Source organism: Gobius niger (assembly GCF_951799975.1).
Source record: "Gobius niger genome assembly, chromosome: 4".
Lineage (NCBI taxonomy): Eukaryota > Metazoa > Chordata > Actinopteri > Gobiiformes > Gobiidae > Gobius > Gobius niger.
This window is the reverse complement of record NC_136855.1, coordinates 32,652,405-32,677,514: the sequence shown is the minus strand read 5'-3', so window position 1 is coordinate 32,677,514 and position 25,110 is coordinate 32,652,405. Positions and strand designations below refer to the sequence as shown.

Sequence of the window (25,110 nt, the reverse complement as noted above, 5' to 3'; positions counted from 1 at the left end):
CCACGTGGAGGGGGGCGGATGTATGGTGAGTTATGGAGACTGTCAGAGGAGTGGAGAAGCGTGATAGCACTCTGGGAAAACAGATAAAACGGGTGACAAAGGTGCTTTGTGTAAAAAATGTTGTACAGTGATAGTGAACATTTTAGGGTAGTTCGGTTTATGGGCCCCGGAAAGATATGCGAAACAATTAAGCTTTGCAAGGTCGAGGTCAGATTGACAAGTCGGGATGAATTGAATCTATTTAGCAAAACATAAAAATAAAATATGAAACGCAACTCAATAAATATTATCATTTATGCCATTTTTTTTATTTACAGGGTCAACGATTTAGATAATGTCGGAAAATTCACATTAAAAGCTGTATATTGTGCAAACCAAACCTATTTTTCAGTTTGCAAGATTAGACCTGACAACCAAACGCCCCACACCACTGGGTTTTCACACTAATAGAAATGCAATCCGCAGACGATAAGATGAAAACTAGCTTTCCCTGTTGCTGGTTAATGATTAATGACAGTTTATTTATATGTATTTGATCAGTTGATGAAATCGCTCACCATCCCGTGCATGGTAATCGCGTGATTAAAAGATGCTGTTACCAAATGTTTGCCGACAGGAAGCCAGTAAACACTAACTGAAATTAAGCCATCTTTATAGAATCCCAAACACATAAAACAGGGCTTTATGCACCAGTTTTAATATCCCCCTCTTTACAACTTTTATTCAGCTTTGGTTCGCCTTTGAGAATCTCTTATTTTAGCATCAAAAGGCATCGGTATTTTGTCAGCCGACTGCAAAGTCAAATCATATTGGAATCTTTTGTAACCTCTCTTTTTTTTATTTATTTATCAGAGCCGTTTCTATAACCAGATATAGGTAGGTAAAAGGGCCCCACATCTACTTGGGGGACCTGAAGCTGATATTTTATAACTTCCAAAGGATTGTCCAGAGATTTCATTCTCAACACAAAGATTACACAATATCCGTCATCTTTTTATTTTGTTTTTTGTTATAAATATGTGTGGATTTCTCCCTTTTCCTATGTCATTTACATTTTAAAACATAAGAATTTCAACTTTTTCGGCATCACTTTGTAAAATTGCTAGATCATCAACATTCTCCCATCAAACTGAGTAATAATTAGACAGGGAAAATTGATAATGTCATAACTTAGAGATTACCTCATTCAATTTTTCACACATCTGGGGCCCCAAACTGCCGTTTGCACTGGGCCCCCACCGTGCTAGAACCACCCCTGTCAATGCACCTTATTCCGTTCCCTTAAATGTCCTTGACAACGTTATCCCCAACCTTTTTGTCACACTGTATCTTACAAGTAATCCTTGAGTGCCAGCAGACGTGCGGCAACCACAACTCGCAATTCCAAATGGAAATCCCTCACAGCTGAGAAAAATCAATGCTGGCTTTGCTCTTTATTCTCCCTCATTCAGCGCAAGTCTCCTTCTCTGTGCACTTAAAAGGCAGAATGAGAGACCACCCGCGCCGCTGGCCCCCTCTGCTCCGCTTTAATAATAGGCACTCACTGTACCTCACATCTGAGTTACACGAGAAAAGCCGTGTAGAGCCGGTGTGTCCTCAAATAATGAGGATCCCTGCATAAAGTAGAACACCCAGGTCAGATCCGGGCCAGAGAGTGGAAGCTGAGCGCGCGGTTTATACTGACAAGTACGGGAGACTTTTCCCAGTTGTTGTAAGAGTGCCAATGCAGTAAAAAGCAACAAAAAAGATGTTTGAGCTGTGGCGAATGTTGTTTGTTGGAGCAAGAAATGGTTGAAAATCACGATATTTTTTCGGGAACCATGTCTCTAAACAGTTTGATTAGGCAACTGTCGCCTCTCATCAGGAAGGTCCCGGGTTCAGTTCCTGATTCTTCTCCTTGGGTCTGGTTTCCTCCTTTACATCAGGGTCCCATTTGGAGCATGAATTCTGAATGTCAGTGGGACATTAACAAAGAAAAGGTCCGATAATTATATTTAAAGCAAAACTAAGTAACTTGGTAATACAAGTGTTACTGGGATGAGGATTTCATCTCCCCCGGTGTCTCTGGCCAGAAAACCACAATTGCAACTTGTCTGCCACCGGACCGGAGCAACCAATACACACTAATAGAATCACGCAGAAGACAAGAAAGCTAACTGCAGGCTAGTGCCATTTTAAACAGTATTTAAGCAAAGTTGGAGTGAAAAAAATTATCTCCATTGTGTAATTGGATGTACAATATCTCTCTTTCCCCCTCGCCTTCTCTGTCAGCGAAGTATTTACTCTCACAGACAATTAATGAGCAAAAAAAAATCGCAACTTGCTATGACACCTGCAGTTGTGCTTATGGCCTCTAGGGACAAGAGTTACTGCTTTAAAGCCACAATTCACTCGCAAAAATAGAAAAAAAAAAACATTTGTTTTATTAATTATTTGTTTTGTCATTAAAAAATACATTTAAAAACTGAACAAGCATGTCTTTGCGGCTCACCTCTTCTCAGACCTGTCTGCAACTATACTGGGAGCGGGGACAAATCAAATCAAGTTGTTTTGTATAGACATCTCCATGGAGATGTTGACTAAAGGCTGCCAAATATGAGATTTAAAAGGTTTGGTCCTCATCATAGGCACCGATTTATGTTCATCCCAGTGGGTTCTAAACAACCAAACCACCCAAAGAAAAAAACTTAAAGAAAATTGTCCACTGTCAGGTACAGTCTTGCAAAAAAAAAAAAGTAGTCAGGCCCTTTCATTATAGAGCTAGACAAGCGGAACTTCATGTCTCCGCTGCATCTATATTAATATTTTGGACTGCAACTGACCCGTGTGCAAATGAGGAAAGAAAATATTAAGAATAATCCAAATTGCTTCACAATTTGCCTTTAAAATCCAACCTTCAATATGTTCTCTTTGTGCATAAAAAGTCAAAAAGCAAACCTCAGGAATGGCTCGTGTGATCTAGGGTTAAAACTAGAACCTTCTCGCAGTGAGACCATTGCGTTGTTTACAGTAAAATCCCTCTATAACTGAAGCAAACTATTGCAGATCCAGTGTGTAGCCGTGGTGCATTCAGCGCTTGTGAGTTATATGTGCATTGGTACGGCGCAGATCCCCGTGAGAACTGTATTTTATCACAGAGGAAGCCCTGTTTGCAGGCCTGACGTTAATCCACTTGGCAAAACACACACAGACAATCTAATTTCATCCGCACTATATATTTCACATTCTCCCTTCTGATCTGGCCTGCATTTCATGTCCTAATCCTAGTGTAAGAAAGAGCCAGCGCTGCGCTTAACAGCCTTAAATGAAATCAGCTCAACTTGGAATTTGATTTCCACGTCGGACATTACATTTACTCTTATGTCTATCAAAGCGATCCACCACCGGGGCATGCTGTAATACTTTTGTTTTTGTTTTTGTTACACACACACACACACACAGCTGAAACATGTTTGGTGTCCATGAAGATTTGTTTAGTAATGGCATGATTAATTTATTAAGAAAATAAACATTTCCCCCCCATTTTTCATTCTTAGTTTAACCCCTAGCAGCTGATGTGCCCTAAATCTATGATGATTTCAACTGAATGCACGGCTTTCAGTTATGAAGCAGATCACATAAGTGCCGACTTTTGACTGTAAGTGAAGCATTGTGTTGGTGTATTCAATTATAGCTGGATAACCTGTAAGAAATCTAGCCAGACAACGTGAAGGACACATTATCTCTTCCCAAAGACAACCACAAACATTTTGGGAACGCCTTTCTGTGAAGCAACTTGGTAACCATTGTGCCTTGTTTAGCAATTTCCCATTACAACATAGTTTTTTAAAAGAAACATGTAGCTTTAGTTAGACTTCAAAAAATGTCATGGCTAAGACGCCACCCCCCCAAAAAAAAGCCTGGATACAGCACAGAACCTTTAATTCTACCTATTCTTTCCTCAAATTCAATGTAAGGCTTTTTTTTTAGCTTTGAAAACACGGCTCATTGGCCAAACGCAGAGAAAATGACTTTGGCATGGGCAATGGCAAACGGGGACAATAAGGGTTAACCAACATCTCTGTAAGTCTGGAGATAGCAAACGCGAGTAAGCTGCTTTCTTTGGACTGAAGCGCACCCTGGATGGCAGCCTATCTAAGCACAGCTTTAGTAGCCCTCCACACATGGGGGAAAAACAGCTTGATGCATCCCCAACATGTGGCCTTTAAATCATCCCTATAACCTAATCATAGCAAGCTCCTCTGTGACATCCTGATTACATCCAGCAGATGACTTTTACAGCGGCTAAAGATCTCGTGTGCGCGCGCTTTGGCGACAATGCGAGAGCCGAACTAGCGCTTGACAGCCCGGCTATACCCCTTTTCATTCTAATACAGCGTGAGTCGCACAATGGAGTTGCTTACGAAGGCATTGTAAGCGGCAGTGCTTTTAGATTTATGCTCGGCTAACGGAGGCTGGAACTAAATGACATGCATTTCTCAAAAAAGCAAAGGTTCTGATACATCTAATACAGCTTTTTTTCAAGCACATTTGGACTTAAAATAATGGGAAACGGACAAACAGTAATTAAGCCCTGATCTCTGTGCTCATAAACATCATTGTTGGTTGCTTTGTCTTCAATAATGCAGTCTAGAATAGGGCAAAAAAACAATAAAGCTAGCCACTTGTGAGACATGCTTCGTAGTGGATGCAATCTGAGTGATACTGAGCACTTATTGGAAGAGTGACATGACATCAGCTGAGTATTTTTAGTCTCAAAAGGAAACCAAACGACCTCAACATGCAAAAATTAAACAACTAGGTGTAGTCATTACTCATTCATTCCATGCTCGGTGATGGTATGTTGCTATTGTAGGTAGACTGACGGAAGCGAGGCTGCCAGTCACAATTCCACCCTCTGACCACCATTAAAGGAACAGGCCACCGTTTTTCCATACTGTGATATGTTCTTTCCTGAGCTTAGTCGAGTTGATACCTGTCTGGTCTTTGTGCGTGCCCGTGGAAGAGCTTGGTGACTTCTAGCTTCACCCCGTTTGGGGCCATAAGAATACATTGGGATAGGCCAAATGCTAACAACATCTTTGGTCTTTTTGTGTGACTGAGGGCACACACAAAGACCAGACAGGTACGTATCAACTCGTCTAAGCTCAGGTAAGAACATATTTCAGTATGGGATAACGGTCGCCTGTTCCTTTAAGTCACTCACACACTACATTGCATTGACACACAGCACGATGGGTGAAGTGTCTTGCCCTACAGTACAACACCAGTTCACCTGCGGGAGCCAGGTATTTGAACCACCAAACCTTCCACTCATGAAACAGCCCGCACACAGGCCCTTTAACGCAGCATGAATGGTACAATGGAGTTGCTTGCCACGGCGGGTCGGGCCCGGGCGGCACAGTGCGTCGCAATGCCTTTAGATTATTAATGCACGGCTAACGGCGGCGTGAATGGAGCGGCGTGCATTTGAATTCGTACAAAAGTTAAAGAGCTAACGTTACAGTATTAATTTCCCCTTGAAGAGCGAGTGGGAAAATATCCATTAGCAAAATTAAGCGCAGTTTTGGAGGTAGCTAACATTGTGGCGCTACAGTGTGGGCCATAATGAACACACTGCAGCGGGTGATATTTCATTATACAAATTAATGCTCACATTTTAATGGGAAAGTCACATAATGAATCTAGGCTTCAGTGACAGCAATTAGAGGCCCAGATTGTCCCCTTCTGGACAAGGCACTATTTAGCAGTAAGCAGCTGCGAGTAAAAAATAAAAAGGTCCACGCTCTTGACAATAGCCGCACATAACTTCAGGCGGGGCGGCATAAGCAATAAGGCTCGCCGCTCACCTTTAAATGGCTAGTGTGAGGAGACAAAGAGGAGAGGGGTGGAAAGGGAGGGATTGCCCATGCCACTTAACCTTACCCTAACCTTGTAATCAGGATGAATCAAGCCAGACCTGTGATCCTCCCTAACATTCATCTAGTGCATCCTCAGCGCCCTCGCCACGGCGCTTCCCGTGATGTATTAGGCTTTAAAGGCGCGCTGTTTAAGAGGGAGGGTGAGGAGAGTCAACGCAGTAGCTACAGTGGAGTGCAGGGGGAAGTAAGTAGAAAAGAGAGAGCAATGAAATAGAAAGTGTAGATTTACTTGCTGTTTGAGAGGGAGAGGGGCATCTAGTGTTGGAAATGTTTTAACAAGGTATGTGTCATTGTAGAGCTTTTCAAAGTCTTTGAGTGGAGTGGGTCATCTCATAAAGAGAATCTAAAACCGGCTTTTTAACTGTCCTCAGATTAAAGTGGACACATTATGAATATGGGGCTTGAAAATAGACTCAAACACATTATTCTGGGTGCCTCTGCATTGATATTTTATGTTTTATAATTTGAAATGATGTCTCTCTAAGAATGAAATAGTAACAATGAAATACAGGCACTAGAGCTGGTGAAGACTTTGCCTGGGGCTCCTCCTGGTGGCAGCTGCAGGAATAACTTAGCTAACTTCCTCATTCAGTTTACAGCCTGGTTTACAGCTTTAGCACGGTGCGATAAACACGCTGAACCGGCATAATGTTAGATTATGGGATTTAAAATGTGGACAACAGCAATTGTATCCAGGAACGAAGCGCTGACACCATAGAATAAGAAACCGCTAAATTAAACAAGATTACTGACGATTACTCAAAGCTGTGTAAATGTAGTGAAATACCACTCCAGGTATGTTTGGACGAGAGAACGATGTTATAACACAGTTTAACCTGTTATCTGCCTGCTTGGGGTCAGGGGTTTGGGTTATGATTAGGGTTTGGAACAGCAAATGTCATGCAAATTGTGTTTCACTCACACAGATCATACACATAGAGACTTAGAGACTAGAAGGTCTTGGCTTTCAAATGAGGTATCACACTGGCATATAGGCTGTGAGCTCTCCATAAATATGCTTTGAGATTTGGATATGCATAATTGCTTACCCTAACCCTGGCCCTAGCCCCCTCATGGCAAGTAACAGTTGTTGCCTTTGAAAGCCTCTACTACAGTGGAAAGCTCCTGGATGACTGGAAGCCAAAAACGTGTTAGAATGTAGAAATGGCTGAGTAAAAATGTCGTTGGTGTACTTTTACAAACACAATATGCAGTCTTTGTGACTTCCTGGTGAATATGCGTTTTTCCCTAAACTATGGCTGAAATACAAGGGTATGTTGACTGTAATTATCCATGACTCAAAATAAAGAGAGAAAGAAACAAGAGAGAAAGTTAAAAAATGATTCATCTTCTCACCAACACTGTCTACTACCAAAAGCAAAAGTGATAGAACCAACTCCATTTGGACGATATACAAAATTTTAATTAATGTCTTTTCAAAATACAGCAATTGTGTCTAAGACGATTATGCCGGCAGTATTACAAACTATATTACTTATTAACTCCAGCCGAGTTTTGCACAATGTGCCTAGAATTAAAATCATGTATTAAAACAATTGAACTGGCTCCTCTGAAAGACTTTTTTTTTCATCTGGCTTTCTATACTGCATTAACACAGTGTGTGATATAATGTAAAATAATTCTACTGTTAGATAATCCTGAATGGTGAAATTCCATACGTCCCAAAATCCTATTTAGCACACATAGCTGTTCCTTTAGCGTGGCCTTTTTTCTTTCCTGACATTGACGACCTTATCACCGCTGACCCTTTCCTTAAGCTCCTTACATTCTACACTTGATCCGCAAATTCCATTAAGAGCACGGGCCTCTACTAATAAAGATATACTTAAAACAGATGTAATGCAGCCCCCTTTCGCCTTATCCAACCTCGACAAAATCCCCCCTTTTTTTCCAGACCGAGAGGAAATTCATCTTCAAGTATGTCATATCTATTAAGCCGTTTTAATTGCCCCTCTGTACAGGTTCAGGGAATTTATCTGCACTTCTTTCTATGACCACGGTTCGTACGAAGCCAGATGAAATCAGTGCTTGTAACATCAAGTGAAAACATCCCATACACGGAGCACACTCGGCGCGGCAATCAGGGAAAAGAAGATTTATTCCCACGGAGGCGTCACTCTGATGTTTATGAGCGCTAGTTTTTCACGTTGGAGATAGCATAGCTGCAGTGATGCATTTTCTCCTATCTGTCACCTGTGTGCGAAGAAGGTCCCGAGTAAAACGGGCAGAAAGGGTAATCGACTATTTTAAACGTGATCAATATGCACTTTTTTTTTTCATATTTTATTTTAGAAAAGATTACTACGTTTTGAAGCGACTATACTAAAATGAATATAGACAGAGTTGACTTCATACCACAGAGGCCTACTGGAGTTCAAGATCAAATCAGGATAAAGTAGACCTGAATTGGACTAAACTGGATGTGAATAAATAAAATGTAAAAAAAAAAAACAGCTAGCTAAAGCATGATTATTGTCAGTAATCAGAATGAATAAGTTCAAAAATTGTAAATGGCTCCTATAGTGCCACGTGGAGAAGAATAACATACCGCAGTTTGAGAACCGCTGGTTTAGAGCAATAAATAATGGTTTGAATCGAAGTTGCTATTCCCGGGTTGCCTGTATCGATTTCCAGCTCACTACCTCACATTTTCTCTGACCTGTTCCCTTTATACCAGATACAAAATACATCTATATTTCTTGGAATCAAAATACATAAAAAAATAACTGTATTTGCGTTAAGGTAGTTCATAAATAACAGGTTAGACATTCAAAATGACTCTCTTTTCCACTGGCATTGCACTGACTGCAGTTGAAAAGAGACCAGCTACTAATAGCCATATACGTATTGTTAAAGTCCATTGCAAGGTCCCTTTTTTGAGCATTCACAACAACACTTTTCAGAAACATTTTTAAAAAGACAGTCTGTACTTTCCAGCAAACAACACTTTTGCCAAATCTGGAAATATGTTGTTGTTGGGATTTGCAATCTTCATACTAATGTAATGCTAATTTGTGCTGCAAGCTGGTTGTATCTCACCACCCTCCATTCTTCACCTACACCCCAAAATACAATTGCCCCGAGTAAGGAAAAAAATAACAGCACCACCACAGCAGAAAGTTTACCTTCTATTTTTAACTCCCAAATAGTAATTTCCTGGTTTCGGAGGCGGCGGTGATCTGTCATGTGGCTGGGAGGTTGTGCTGTTTGCGCTGATATCAATTAAAAGTGGATTAACGGGTACATAATGACCTTTAGCAGTAAATTGTGTGTAATGTTGCAAGGCAGGATACAGTATATTCCCCAGATGTCACACCAGGCCCCTGACGTATGATGGAGCAGATGTCTTAGCCAGTCCAAATGGCCCTCCAAGATGCACACACACACACACACGTGCACACTCGCTCACGTGCGCGCTCACACACACACACACACGCACTCACGCCCGCACCAACATGTGTTCACACTCGGGCCCAAATGGCGCGCGTATACACGTACGTAAACACCATGGGGGGAGAGAGGGCGCGCTTGTCGGCCCGTCTCGTTCGCTCCAGATATATTTAAACGCTTAAATTTTAATGGAAAACTGCAATCCGCTGATCACTCTCCCAGGGCGTTCCCATTTAGTTTGCGTAAACATCAAAGGCAGTGTCAAGCCCACAATCCTCTCTGCTTTTCATTCTCATTTCAGATATGTAGATGATACATTAATCTTTATTTTCCCCTCCAACATTAACAATCTCGCATAAGGAAAGAGAGAGAAGAAAAAAAAACAGTGGAGGGAGAAAAATCAGATCAGTCTAATTTCTGTCTAATTTGGCTCCTAGAATATCATTTTGTCCAGTTAGAGGAATTGAGAATGATCATTTGCATCAGGGACGTTTCCTTATTAAATCAGCGCTGAGCCTCTGTTCGGCAGCTCACAGGAGAAGCACTTATTGGGTTAAAAGCTCATCTCATGTGCTTTATTTTAAATATACTCTATGCTTCATAGCCACTCTAGTGTAAGAGAAACAACATCAAATCACTGTCTTTCTATCTATAGTGCAAGTGATCAGTCTGTGCCACCCGCCCGCTTTAACCTTTTTCCTCTCTGTTCTTTTCCACTCACTTTCTCTTTTGTATAGCCTCCTATTCTTCTCTCTGCGGTATCAATATTGTATTGAGTTAGTGTTTGTGGCCCTTTATTTGAGAACTCTGCAGTAGGTCTGCAGATCGCAGAGTCTTTTTCTGGAATGGTGCCCTCTAAATAATGATAAATTACTTGAGCAGTATGCCATTTGCTAATTATATCCATGATTTACTACACAGCCCGACTTAAATCATTCAAACCAGCCTTGCGTAACAATGCCTTTTTTCTTGTATAAAATGGTTTCCATGTGTATAATCTAAACACTTCATGCTCATATACTTTATATACAGCAATGTGCATTTCCACACACATAAACACAGTGCAGAACAAACACACTTTATTCTTCTCTTTCCACTAATCTCTTCTTTTCACACAACCGCCATTAACAATCAAACAGAAATTCCATGCAGGGAACTTTTTATACGTGTATATATTAAAGGAAAAAAGGCTTAGAATTTTCCCTTCTCTGTTCATTGTTTAATGAATCCAAATCTGGCTCAGACTCCAAGCCTATTATAATTGCTAGCAGGATGTGTTCTATTTCAACATAAGCATCATTCCAATGGAAGATCCACTTCTGGCAGAAATGTGCTGGTGTTATACTATTATCAAGTACATTCATGAATATGGATTCGCATCATAAATAAATATATGTAAATGTTAGACAATAGATTCACCCCTATTTTACCATGAAATAAATCACTTTGATCTGTGAGTGCAGAAGTGATTCATATTGTTCTTTATGGTTAAGCTTCTCCTCTACAAGCATGTGTTCCGCATATGTTCCAGCACTTTTTGTTAATACTCAAACCTTTTTTCCCCTTTTCCTTTTGTATGGGAGCGTGTCATCCGTATTTCCTTGTTGGTGCGGAGCCGTGTAGCAGTAGTTGTTGTAATCTTGTAGTGCGGCTGATTTATGTTCCTCAAGATAAACTGCAAATAGCCAATGTCCGAGAAACTGCACCCTCATCGCCAAGTCACAGACAAGGCCAAAACAGCAGCGAAGTGAGCCCGCAGTCTGCACACACCAACCGGCAAGGAACACACGCACACACCAAGGCCTAGCTCCAGCCTTCAGTGAGCAAACCCAGATCAGATCGAGACAGTTTTGTTGTCAGATGAAAATATTATCTCTTGTAGTGGACTGAAAGCGCCATATGGTGAAATGTTTTTATGGTGTTGATGTGAGTGATGGCTCACTTGGCGGGCTGGATGTAGCTGGATCGACCCATATTCAGATGCCTATCCCACATCTCCCCCCCCTCTGCTGTCCCCGTACACACACAAACATATGAAATAGAGCACAGCTGATAACAGAGACAGGGAACTGTTAGTCGAACGCACCATGTTGCACATTATTACTTTCACTTGTAGTTTATTTCATCATGTTGCATGTGTCAAAAACTATTTAAGCTCTTCAAAGGTAAAGCGAAAGAGTCTGTTTTGTGCTATTAATTAGGATAAAAGTATTTGGATTACTATTTAAGCTGTTTATTATGGACATAAACGTTGATAAATGGAGCAACGTGTACACAGAATTAAATATGGCATAAAAATGATGGAGATTTAGCTGGTACACTGCAAATTGTATTGGGGTTTTTAAGACTATGTTCTCTCATTATACATTCATGATGAAGCAATTATCGAAATTCACTGACCAAACAGAGCTAAATGAGGGCAAAAAAAGTTTATGAATCCTGACCTTCTACACCCGGGGTCATGTTGAATGCTAATGATTAAATGAAAATGCAATTTAGACTTTTTGATACTAGTTAATGAAATGCATATCTTTGTTGCAGGCTCTTCTCATTTGACCTCATTTTCTTGTTCAGGGAGGTTACATGACCCTAGGGTCCACATTCCCTGCTCCAATAAATAGCTTTTGATATCCAGTCAATCTAATAATCAGGTTAATGATTCACTCTTTTCTCTTTCTGTTTCTCTTTTTTGGCCTCTCAGGAGAGAAACCCTACCGGTGCCCTCATTGTGACTACGCCGGCACCCAGTCTGCCAGTCTCAAGTACCACCTGGAACGTCACCACCGCGAGCGCCAGAACGGCTCTGCCAGCTCAGGCCAGTCCACCGGGCACAACTCCTCCAATGACCACAAAGACGACCACAACAAGAACAGTGCGGGTATCTTTGCTCGCCCGGATGTCCTGCGAAATGTATTCAAAGGCATGCCCCCCAACCTTGACTTCAGGGGAGGACCACTGCTGCCACATCAGTGGGGCTCCGGCAGTATGATGTCACCTCACGATCGAGACCGCATCGACCGCCATTTTGACTCCCCCTCAACTGAGAACATGAAGCCGACTGACGGACCATCCCCTCTGGTCTCATCGGAGAACCCGGCGAGCTTCTCTGACCTTAGCCGGGCCTACCAAAGCATGATCGGGAACGGCGTCCATTTTCAGGGTTCCCTCCAGGCCTTTATGGACAACTTTGTCCTCAGCTCCATGAAGAAGGACCACAAGGACAGCCCCATCCAGCTACAGGCCCAGCGCTATCACGATAATGGCGAGCCCAAAGCCAAGAGGGCCTCCACTGAGCAAGACAGGGACGAGAAAGCTGATGGCAAGCCCAGCTCTAGGCCTGGCAAACCTGGCTCCCAGTACGAACCCTTGGACCTGTCCGTGTCAGTCCGGCCTGAGTCTGCTACTGGTTCCATTCCTGGCGCCTCCCTCACCATCCATGACAATGTGGCATGGCACAGCTGCCTCTTCTGCTCCTTCTCCACTCCCTCTCTGGAGCTCATGGCCCTACACCTTCAAGCCAACCACCTTGGGAAAGGCCACCCACAGAGAGCAGAACCAGGCAGAGAGGCATCGCCCACTATGTCTGGCAAGAGCATCTTTGACAAAGACGACGATGGCGAGAAAGGCCCCATTGGCTGGAACAACCATGTGGACCAACCGTACAACCCGTTTCAGAGTGACTTCTACAGGCGCTTCGGTGGCTTGTACGACGGCTCCCCTAAGGGCAACCAGGCTCTGCAGGGGTACGGGGCATCAGCTGAGGAGGGTGACCTTCCCAATCCAGTTTTTCCAACTGGAGATGAAGAGATGGGTGAGAGGGGGTCTTCGGGCGCAGCCGAGGATGCTAGATCAGATGATGAGGGCGCTAAAACCCCCAAAAGACGGCAGCCGAACCACTCTGACGATGAACTGGAGGATGGCAGGGGGATGGCTGAAGAGGATGGTGACCGGAATGAGAATGGTCAAATGGAGGAGGACGAAGAGCGAAGTCCCCGATCGGACCATCTCCAGAACCACAACAAACATGACGACCCGAGGAGTGGCGGCACTTTGGGGGGCATGAACCCACTTTCCCTGAACCAAGGGCTTCCGATGGACAAGCAGTGGCATTCGGGCCTGGGCCTCATGTCTCCTGGCGGTGGTCCTCCTTCTGGGCACATCGAGCAACAGATGAACATGCTGTCTGTCCTCCGGGCCTACAGCAACGACAACATCCCGGCATTCAACGGTTTGGGAGGCGGCGCGGGAGGAGCGTCCGCAGGGGGCATGAAGAGGCCAGATGCATCCGGTAAGTGTGTGTTTAACCTCTCCCAGCACCGTAATAGCTATAAAACAGACACACATAGACGTATTCGCACACAGCCCTCGTCTCATGCCCAAATTCAATTTTCTAACCGCACAAAGACAAACAGATATACATTTTTTACCATGCCACCCACAAAGGCAGAGCAGACGCTCACTAAAGGTTCGCGAGATTGGCTCTGAAGTGATTTCAGCCTTATTTCAAGCAAGTTTAGAAGCTATCAGGCTGGCGACTAGCAACAGATTAATCTTTATTACACGTTTATATTACTGGGAGTGCAGCGCCTCCCCTCCCGCGCAGTGCAAGGGGGAATAACCTCGGGTGAGCCGGAGCAGGACCTCAGCTCCCCGTGCCATCTCCTCCACATGTCTCTTAACTATCTTAGCTCTCATAAAGCTGGCTCCCAAAAGCCCATTACTTTATAAGACTCGTCGATCTATGACCCTGTGAAAAATGAACTGTCAGCTTTCATGATTCTGCTAAGGTTACAGCCGCTCCTTGAGACGCGAGAAAGAAGTCCTATTTTTTTTCTGTTTTCAGTGTTTTACAATGGTCTTTTTACAGTTTAGGGGCTGCTTGGCGAAGTGTCTGTATAGCAGGAAAGTAAAAAGATACAGAGTCTATGCTGAGTTTGGAACCCTACAAAAAGTGTGCGAAAAAGATAAGGCTATAAAACCCATTTATGTGTAGCTGCAGTGAAGCAAAATCCTTCCAATGACAAATCAGTCATTGTACATTAGAATCAATACACATTACATTAGAATTATCTGGTCATTTCCCCCCGATTTGATAAATACTATTATTAAAGCTTATTTAAAAAGACACGGTTTTGATTTGATGGATATATTAATGTATAGGTCCACCATATAACCGTAAAGGCTGTATTTGAGTAAAAAACACATTTCCTAGCACATATTGCAGTAATTTACATACATGCATTCAATTATACAATATGGGAAATGTATTAACTTATAATAACAGTGGCCCGCTTTGATAATGAAGCATTGCGGATACATGTGTTCGCCTGACCTTTCCGTTTGACAAAACATTAGCCGTCGCCATGGCACCGATCTCCATGCATCTCTCGACGCAGTGAAACATTTGATCCATATGGTAACAATATCTAAAGAGTGACTTTATTTTTTTCAGTGAATAGGAGAGATGTCTTTGTGTGAGAATGCCCCACTTATTGTCTGCGTGAGCTGGTGAAAAGCAAAGGCAACGCGATGTGGGCAGTTCCCTCGCAACTAGGAATGCTTGACCTTTTTAGATAAGGCATTCTCTGTGGAACAAAAGCCTTTCTTACATGTTGTTATTTTGTTCTGGTCGGAGGCAGGCTTCATTGTAATTAGAAAACGCAACAAGTTATTATGTTTCCTACATCCTGGCACTAGATATTCATCATGCCAATCTACTGGATGCCACTGAAGATAGCCCCGGCGTTATATAAATGATAGCGTGGCGGGGACAAAGGCGCGTATAGGGCACAAAGTGAAATTGAGCGTATGAGCGTCATTTTGCCTTATCTGACCTGCTTTGTTCCCTATCATTTCACGCGCACCTAGTTTTACTTACTATAATCAAATGCATCAAGTTAAGTCACACAATCTGCAAGCTCCAAGTACTTTCTAGTTGGTAGAATGGATGCAGCAGCATGACCCTGAGTGACGCAAAACTCAATAAGTTCAATGGCCTCTTCTTAGAATGCACACATTTGGGCGGCACAAAAAGATTCCCGATTCCTGTAATCTTTTTTTCCTAACCTGGTGGAAGTCGGCATGTCAGTATTTTACATAGACTAGAGAGATATTATAATAGTTACATTATGTTCAAGTGTAAATAGGCTCCATTTTTCAGCTACTTTTGTGACAGCAGCCAGATACACTCCTTCAAATCCCGTAAATTCTCAATACACGTTACAAATCACGCTTGGGGCTGGGGGGGGGGGAATAGCCCTCCTTGTTTCGCTTTACAAAATGCACCATTACCGCTCCTCTTTCCGTGTCCACTTGTGAGCCCCTTGTGTTGTGTGTGTGTGTGTGTGTGGGGGGGGGGTCATCCGCCGTGTGAAGAGCAAAAGCCCCACACATTCCGCTGTTATTGGGCGGGTGGGGACGGTGGGGGCCGCAAAGACATCCATAAAACTCAATTCTGACCTGGCAAAATGTGATTATCTGGAGTGGGTTTGCATTAGGTTTGTATGCAAATATGGCATAAATCATTAATATCGAAATTCTCCGGTGAATGTGCGCGGGCTGTTGTAGGGCACGCGCCGCACGTCTGTAGTGGCCGTCTCTTCATTAGTATGCCCAGAGGAGGCCTGGAGGGGACAATGCACCTGAATTTACCTGCGCTGTGACTTAGAACAGATATCCACTCGTACATTAAAGCACAGCCAGCGTTCATCTTGGTTCCAATGAGACACATATTTGCGTCACTCTTTGATTCCCCTCAATGTTTTCAACCTAAAAAAGCTGGAGCAAAGACGTATTGTTGAGTTAAACTTGGTCTCGCACACAGTTATCCCTGACCTAATGAAAATCTTGTGATGCCAATAGAAATATTTCACATCACGGGGGCAGACCTAGCCAGTGTCAGTGTGCTCTCATGAACTATATTCATGTGGATGACAGATACAAATTCAATTGGACTTTTAATTTATGGTTAATATATCTGCAATTACAGGGTCTATCCACCTGAAACAAAAAACAGAATAGAGTTTTTAGTGTCTTCTATGTCTTCTTCTTTGGTGGCATTAATGAAATAAGATGATTGATTATTCACCAGTCACAATGGTGCACTTGTTTTTTTTTTGTGTGCCTTTTTCATCTTCTTTGGTTATTTTTTGCTCAACAAACAGTAAATTGACCATACTGTATAGGGCGCTAATCATCATAATCTGGAATGTCATGAACGTAACAGATAGATGGGTTTAATCACATGACTTTTTCTGTTTCGGATACCATTTTGAGTTTTTTACCATTTAAATATAGATGTATTTTGTTCTAAAATCCTAACTGTTATAGCGTTTGCTCTTATTTTACATAACGGTGAAACATATCGGTATCACTTGATTTTACACTACCATAATACATTATACCTAACTAAATTTAGTACAATCGAATGTGCTCTGTAACAATGTGTAATAACTTGTACCTATGTAGTACGTACACAATGGAATAACTTGTATTAGTACTTTGTAAGTACATAATGTAATAGGACTCGAGACCCTTAAGGTTAGAGCTAGAGTTAGAATTATGTCTTATTACATTATGTACCTACAAACTACAAATACATATTATTCCATTGTGTCTCTAACCCATAGATACAACTTATTACACATTGTTACATTGTACTAAATTTAGTTAGGTACAATGTATCAAGGGTAGCGTAAAATAAAGTGTCACCAACATATCTATAGACATAGAAAGTATATAGCAAAAGACAAGAGAAAAATGGCTCATTTTAGATTTAAGAAGATTGTCAAACCAGATAAGTCCATAGTGAAGTCCATACTTCCAGATCTATACGCTTCAGTTGGAACCTTTGAGTACAATTAATTATTACAGCTACATCATACTGTAATTAATAGTTCACATCTAATGCAAGAGAATAAAAAAAAAAATCACACACTTTGCATTTCACACGTCTCTTGTAAGAAACCACACCTTCCCAAATTGGCAGTGGGATTGGATGTATCAATAATGTCATTAGCAGCTACGGTGGCCTGGAGGTGTGTGTAATCAGACCTGGATCTGGTGTCAGAGCGAGCGTGCGCCGCGCAGAGATTGATATGAAGCCGCACTATTTGCAGTAGCGTAGATGTGCTTAACGCGATCGATACTTGGCTGCGGCCAGAGACCTATCTATAGCCGCGCATTATCAAACATGAAGTATTACATTATTCAAACACCAGTGTACATGCCGTGACTGCTCGCGAACACTGCTCCTCACGTCCTCTTACTCAAATTACCTCCACGCTCGCCGCCCCACCCCGGTCCGTTCGCAGCAGTGGTCAAAAGTTTTCGATAGGCGAGAGAAAGCGGCGTTTTTGTGGCCGCTTTTTCAACAAGCCAGTACGACCAGATTACTTCTCAATTGAATGACCAAAATAAAGGAATGGCTGAACAAGAAGGCATCAGAGTTTGACAGATGATCAATGAATGTTGAATGAGCATTTACTCTTGAAGTCATTTGTCATGTACTTTGTGTTCAAACCTGGTACTCCTGGAAGTTATGGTGTTGCCCAATACCTTTGATTTAGATTGTAATGTAAAGTCAATGGAAGACAACACAGTGGCGCAGCTGTTAGCACTCTCACCTCTCAGCCAAAAGGTCATTGGGTTTGATTACAAGACCACGTAAGCTTTACAGAGTGGAGTTTACAAGTTTTTTCATTGTGTCTCGGTCCAGGGCTCTCCAAGAAAAAGACATTCTGAAGGTTTGGTTGCACTTTGGTTCTTGGATTGAACCAAAAGAGATCGTTGTACATTGCTCCACTTTCCTTTGTTCGTAGCCACAGTTAAGTTTGTCTAATGTACACTTCTCTTTGCAAGGTGTGACATGGCGGAGAGAGATTGACAGGTGTGAGAGGAAGTGTCGATACCAGCGTAGGACTTGGAGGAGCACTTTTCAGAGGGGAGAGTGGCAAAGCTCACGGCCAAGCACCTCTCACAATCTGAGAAGTAGGCTCAGATAACTCCAAGTGGAATCGAAAAAAAGCACACACAAAAAACGGAAAAAGGCAGTATATCCTAGCGTCAATTAGAGCTATTACTTCCAATTCACAAGCACCCTCTTGTCCTCTCTCCAAGTGCTATTGTTTTCCGGGAAAAAAGACACCTAGATGACACCAAAACACTATCTATTTTCGTAAACTTGAGAGGATAAGCGCAGAGTGGTGGTGCCAAAGTGTCGCTAGCATAGCATCAGGTGCGCCCAAAGTAGCAGCAGCGGTGCCAGCGAGTCTTGTTCGAAATTTTAATGGCAGAAAGTGAGCTGTTAAGTGCAATCCAAACATAACATAAAATTCAATTCCTCCTGTTTGTCCAATGAGGTAACTTGCTTTGGTGGATACGCATGACCTCACCGGAGCTGTTCTCGGCCTGAATTAGAAGCAGTAATGTAATTAATCAAATTCATTCAAAATATGTGTTTTTGGAACATCAAATATGTGATGTTTTTCCTTGGGATATGCAGGTGGGAGTGCAATATCGTGCCAGCTAATACAGTTTTACATTGGGTTCCTTTCATGATTTAGAAAATCCGCAAACAGTATATAAACTTAGTAAAAAATATGAAAGACATATTATACTGACAAATAATGTGAGATCTGACTAATCAGTTTCCCTCTGTTTTTAGAAGTTGCATAGAAGGCAGGCACATGTTATTAAAATAAGGCTTCCATTCGTCAATAACCCATCAAAATGAATATGCTGCTATTGATCAATTGATTTCCCTGCTTTATTTTTTAATGAAAGTGAGGATTTATTAGTGCCATTTAAAAAGAGACGCGTGCATAAAAATAGGCACATAAATTATAGCGCAAAATTTCGACGGCAGTATTGATATGCGCTCAATTAACAGTTAACGATTTGATCCACATATCTGGAAAAATTGAAAACAAGAGCACAGCCGTCCGAGAGGTCTCCTTAGTGGGAAAGGTTTTCAGGAATCGCGTTGGAACCAGGTTGTTGTGAAGGAGTCGGCAAGTTTGTTTTTTGAAGGGCCGATTCTCTTCATCGTCAAACAATTGTCTTTCTGATTTAGGAAAGGATTTGATCTCTGATTTTTAAATATTTCTCTAAATAGTCTTTGGTTCTATGTTTTGGGCCCTGAGCCTGACATTGCCTACCTTAGGGCTGTGCAATTAATCGAAATTCGATTACGATTTCGATTATTACACTAAAAGATTACAAAATTAGCATAAACGTTCTTTTTTTTTTTGCAAAGCAGACTTGCATTATTTCATGGCGCGGGGATTATGTTCCCTTCGCATTTCACGTGCCATGGCTCATGCTTTTGCCTGACATAAAAACAAACAGCGCTGTGTGATGATGTCATCAGGCCGCGCTGCTCAGTTTACTTGCGCAGGTGTGAGGGCTGGCCAGCAGGGGGCAGGTGTGAAACAGAGATCTCTCCTTAATCGAGGCATACTTGGAATCATTTGTACTTTTATGACTGTTCAGAAATCAGAAAATATTCAGTATAGTTTTTTTTTATTAATAAATATATAAATAAAATAGACCTTTTTTTAAAGTCAACAAATAATCGTTTGAATAATCGTGATTTCAATTATGACAAAAATAATTGTGATTCTTTTCACTAATCAAGCAGCCCTAGCCTACCTTGTCATCGAGTAAATCATTTGGGACTAAAGGCTAATGGACTTAAGTCTCACTCCTCCCCTAACAAAAGTGAAACAAGAAGTTCATGAGAGGAGTCTATAAAAAGTCTTTAACTTTAAACACGACTGTCTGAACGACTACGCTTTGGAAACCCGATACTGTGAAAGATTTCGGTTTTATTACCAGCGGCTGAACGATGAAATAAGCATCCCCACTGGCTTGGATTTAACATTGACTCCCCGTGACTTTCTTTGTCCTCCCGTAGTGCGTAGCTCTCTGGGTTAAAGTTGGGCCTTTTCATCTTAATTGCGGCACTCGTCCCGTCGCTAGTGGCCAATTACCCCCGTCAGAAGGAAGCCGACTGCTGCCTGCCTTCTCTGTGAGGGATTTGAACCCACAAGTGCGGAGGTCAAATCGGAACATCATGCTCGGAGATCCCCCGGTCTTTGCACAGTGTTTGGAGACGGGAGGGGGGGGAGGGATGTAGCAGATATGTGTTTGTAATGTGTGTGTGTGTGTGTGTGTGTGTGTGTGGGAAACAGGTTCCGTAAAGCACTAGTGGTAATTAAAGACATATGGCGGGTTTGGTGGGCTGGCTGTGAAGCGCAGATGTAGCGGATCACAGTTGGCGTAACTGGTGTAATTTCCACTTTTCTCTGCTTTAAGTGGAAGAAAGGTAGGCTCAACAAATGAACAGCATTGGAAAAACAAACACGCCGCACATATTATGATGTTGCTTTGACACGCACACACCGCGCGCGCACACGAGCTAAATTGGCCGATCTGAAGCTAACTCGCTCTGATTAGACAACATGTTAAGCTGCTCTTTAAAGGGGAGCCAGACTTTTTATCTTGTTTACCGAGAGTTGTGATTCGTGTTTTAAGAGTAAGCTCTACATGCCGTTTCGTGTAGCAGTCTTTAGTCCGATAGCCGGGCGAGTTCGTCACATTAACTTTCTCAATCAAAGTGTGCCTCAGAACCCACTGTTATTGAAGCGTTTGTGCAGCTAGTTGAGTTTCCCACAGGGTTGACGTTAGCTATGAACAAATTTGATGTCTTCCCATCCAATCAAGCCTATTACCGATGATATACCTGTGTTTATAGTTTGCGTACAACGAATTCAGCAGTCAAGAAAGGGTCCTGGTTTCGCCGGTGTCATGCCATTGGTCTGATAACCCATTAGTCCGATGTCTTATTATTCCGAAAATTTACCATTGAGCAGTGGTGCCATCTGAGTCTGACATCTCAAACCTAGTTGTGTTTTGTTTTAGAGAGCCATATACAACCACTGGCCCTAACCTTAAGGTCAGTGGACTCTTGCCCCAACCTAGACGTCGGACTAATGGGTGGTCGGACTAATGGGCCAACCCCAACAAACCCAGCAGTCGAGAAAGGGGCCTGGTTTCGCCAAGGTGTTCCAATTCATCGAGACAAGTCTAAAGGAATGGAAGTTGGGTAAAGGACTCTTATTATTATCAACAATGATTTGTGCCTATGTAGCCAGAGCTGCCCAAGGGGTTAACTGGGCAGATCGACAGAAGTGCAGCCGCACATATCGGCAACTCCGGACACTCTGAACACCAACTCATTCATAAATCAGGCTCCCAATCGACCTGGCATCCCCTCACAGGTACTATCCAGGCCCAATCCTGCTTCGCTTTCAGGACCTGACAGGATTGGGCATTCACAAGGTGATATGGCCACCACGAAGGAACCATACATGCTGGATCTTTTGATTGATAGTGTGGATTGAAGGACACAATGGATGCATTTCAAGCTGTATCTAGTTAATACAGCTTTTTCTCTCAATTACAGGGAAATACAGCAGAGATAGAAAGTAAAGATAATGCAATAGATATAAATGTATTTTGTGACAACCACCCCAAAAGAGTCACACTTGATTTTTGTTTGCCCAGTTAGTCAGAAAATAAAAAAGACGATACAGTATTACAAAATTGGATCCACAGCCTCCTCCTTGTCTTTGAATAGCGCAAAGTGATTTGGCTGGCCATTCTCTCCCCTCCATTTACTTCCTTTGTTCCACAGTTCCCCGGTCGGTTATTAGAGAGTACATGAACCTTAACCGAGACACTGACCATTACAACCATTGCGCCCGGGGAGGACATTGCGTTTTATTCCTGTCCGCATTTAAGAGCACAACACCTGCATGCGCGCACACCACACAGCGGCACATGCACACATTTAAAACTTGTGATAACGCAAAACCTGGTAATTGCCAGTAATAGTGTCCTCATCAGGTGGTTAATTACCATGAATTTGGTTGCTATTTGTCTCCGGCAAACATAGACGCGCACGCACACACATATAAACATGCAAACTGCTTTGACGAGTGGAAAGGGCTGCGTCCTTATTGCTCCCAGACAGCCCCGCGGTTACTAATGAGAGAGACGGATAGCTTACCTGCACGCCAGTAATTATTCTGTGCACTTAAAGTAGGAACTCGCTGCACAAAGGTGACACCCGGGGATCTTAGAAAGGCGGGAGATGCTTAGGTGTACAACACGTGTGATGCTGAGCCAAATAGAATTGGTAATATTCTATTCTATTCACAGGGTTGGTAATATCAAGTAAAGCTAAAATTAGGTGTTGACAAGCTGCGAGGGCTACTGATTGACCTTTGAAACATATTGAACTTCAATGTTCAAGTGGAAAAAAGAAGAGGAGCGTGATTTTGCAATTATATTAAACAGATTTACATTTAGTTGTTCTATGTTCCCTCTCCAGCTGCTCTGGGACATACAAAAAGACACTCAGGTGACTTTATTTTAACAGAGAAAGTATCGCAATGTTTATTCCCCCCCCAAAAAAAGCCACATTGCAAGTGCGGGACCATAGGAAATGCGCCCTAGACCTCTACATCCCGTTTTTTAATATGGCACTCTCCAAAGCCAGACGTGCATTGACATAATTGGGTGTCCGAGAATGCCCACGCTCTGTGTTGTGTCAGTGGACCAGACGGATCACTTAAATGATTTCTTCATCATTGATCTAATTGCAGGTTCTTGTAAACAGCTTAAACTGATTAAAGTCGGGTCAGAGTTTTGGAGTTTGTATCTGGATCCGAAGGGGTCTCCCCCCCCCTCCCACCCATGCCTTTCTGCTCTTTCCTCACATGTCCACTGTCCAGCTTTCCCACAGTCCTGGTCCTTTATCTGTGACTCTTTCTTCTCCTACTGTAGCTGCGGGGTAATGCTCCTCGAGCCTGAGCCCCGGCTGTCTCGTAGTGAAGACTGAATGGTGCTGACATAATTTCTAAGTGGCTGTCCGAACGTTAGGTGTAGACTCCCGCGAGACACTTAACCTAGCTTGCCTGCAGTTTGTCTGTTGTAAAATAACCAGCGTTTCTTTCTTTGTCATCCCCAAATCATGATCATGTCAGAGGATGGGTGTATGATTCCCCCCCCCCCCCCCCCCCCCCCCCCCCAAAATAAAAAAAAAACTACACATGGGTGGATCAATAAAAAAATATCAATAGATCCCCCTGTATAAATATAATTACCATCCCACCTGGTATTGGATTGAATCTGAAATCACTGGTAGGGCCCATCACCATAAACAACAAGGCACTATATTTGGTAGATTTTGCTTTGTTGTTTACTTTTTTTGTACATTAATTAATCACGTAACCCCTCCCTTAACCGAGCAGATTTCCTCCAGTTCGGCATTACCCAAATCTAAAAGCATTTTTGTCACTTTTTCTATCACTTTTTGTGGCTTTTCTGTTGCATTTCGTCACATTTTTGTTTCTTTTTCCATCACATTTTTGTCTCTTTTTCGTCACATTTTTGTCTCTTTTTCGTCACATTTTTGTCTCTTTTTCATCACATTTTTGTCTCTTTTCCGTCACATTTTTGTCTCTTTTTCATCACATTTTTGTCTCTTTTCCGTCACATTTTTGTCTCTTTTTCCATCACATTTTTGTCTCTTTTTCATCACATTTTTGTCTCTTTTTCATCACATTTTTGTCTCTTTTTCCATCACATTTTTGTCTCTTTTTCGAAACATTTTTTTCTCTTTTTCCATCACATTTTTGTCTCTTTTTCCATCACATTTTTGTCTCTTTTTCATCACATTTTTGTCACTTTTTCGTCACATTTTTGTCTCTTTTTCGTCACATTTTTGTCCCTTTTTCGTCACATTTTTGTCTCTTTTTCGTCACATTTTTGTCACTTTTTCGTCACATTTTTGTCTCTTTTTTCCATCACATTTTTGTCTCTTTTTCGTCACATTTTTGTCACTTTTTCGTCACATTTTTGTCTCTTTTTTTCATCACATTTTTGTCTCTTTTTCCATCACATTTTTGTCTTTTTCGAAACATTTTTCCTCTTTTTCCATCACATTTTTGTCTCTTTTTCCATCACATTTTTGTCTCTTTTTCATCACATTTTTGTCTCTTTTTCGTCACATTTTTGTCTCTTTTTCGTCACATTTTTGTCACTTTTTCATCACATTTTTGTCACTTTTTCGTCACATTTTTGTCTCTTTTCCGTCACATTTTTGTCTCTTTTTCATCACATTTTTGTCTCTTTTCCATCACATTTTTGTCTTTTTTCATCATATTTTTGCCACTTGTCATCTTTGCGTTTCCATCCTCACTATTTTGAAGCTTTTTCCAAGAAGCTTTTAGATTTGGGTGATGCCAAAATGGAGAAAATGCACTTGGTTCAGGCGGGGATTAGAGGTTAAGTCATTTTTTAAAGATATAAAGCCCTGAAAACCGTACAGTCTGTCTTGTAACCTTCCCTTTAGAAATAACATAATATCACATTTATGATCCGAACATCCCACACGGCCATTTATTCTTAGTTAAAGAACACATTACATCTCGCCGTCTGGAAAAGCCGGTATGCGCGGCGCCGCTGCCTCGTCGACCTGACAACTTGACGGGTGGCAACGCAAAAAGGTGCTATTTCACGTGCGCTCCGATATTACCAGTTTAACTTGAGCAGAGGTGAATTAACGCCTTGTCACCCAAAAGTGCAAATAGTGTCGTTTTCAAAGGGCAATTAAGTGTAATAGCTGCTGTCAAGCCTTTAAAGAAGGCACCTGTTGCTCCCTCGCGCTCCCGTCTCCTCCGCCGCTCGCTCTAAAAATATTTTTCTACTT

The 25,110-nt window shown here is 42.2% G+C and overlaps 1 protein-coding gene across 7 annotated transcripts in view; it reads left to right on the top strand.

Moving 5' to 3' along the window:
• Positions 1-25,110, top strand: part of znf536 (zinc finger protein 536) — a 322,643-nt gene that overhangs the window by 208,164 nt on the left and 89,369 nt on the right. For all 7 annotated transcript variants that reach the window (XM_079554661.1, XM_079554656.1, XM_079554657.1 and 4 more), the window contains exon 7: positions 12,034-13,620. In XM_079554661.1, coding sequence (XP_079410787.1) covers positions 12,034-13,620 — 1,587 coding nt within the window. The remainder of the gene's footprint in view (positions 1-12,033; positions 13,621-25,110) is intronic.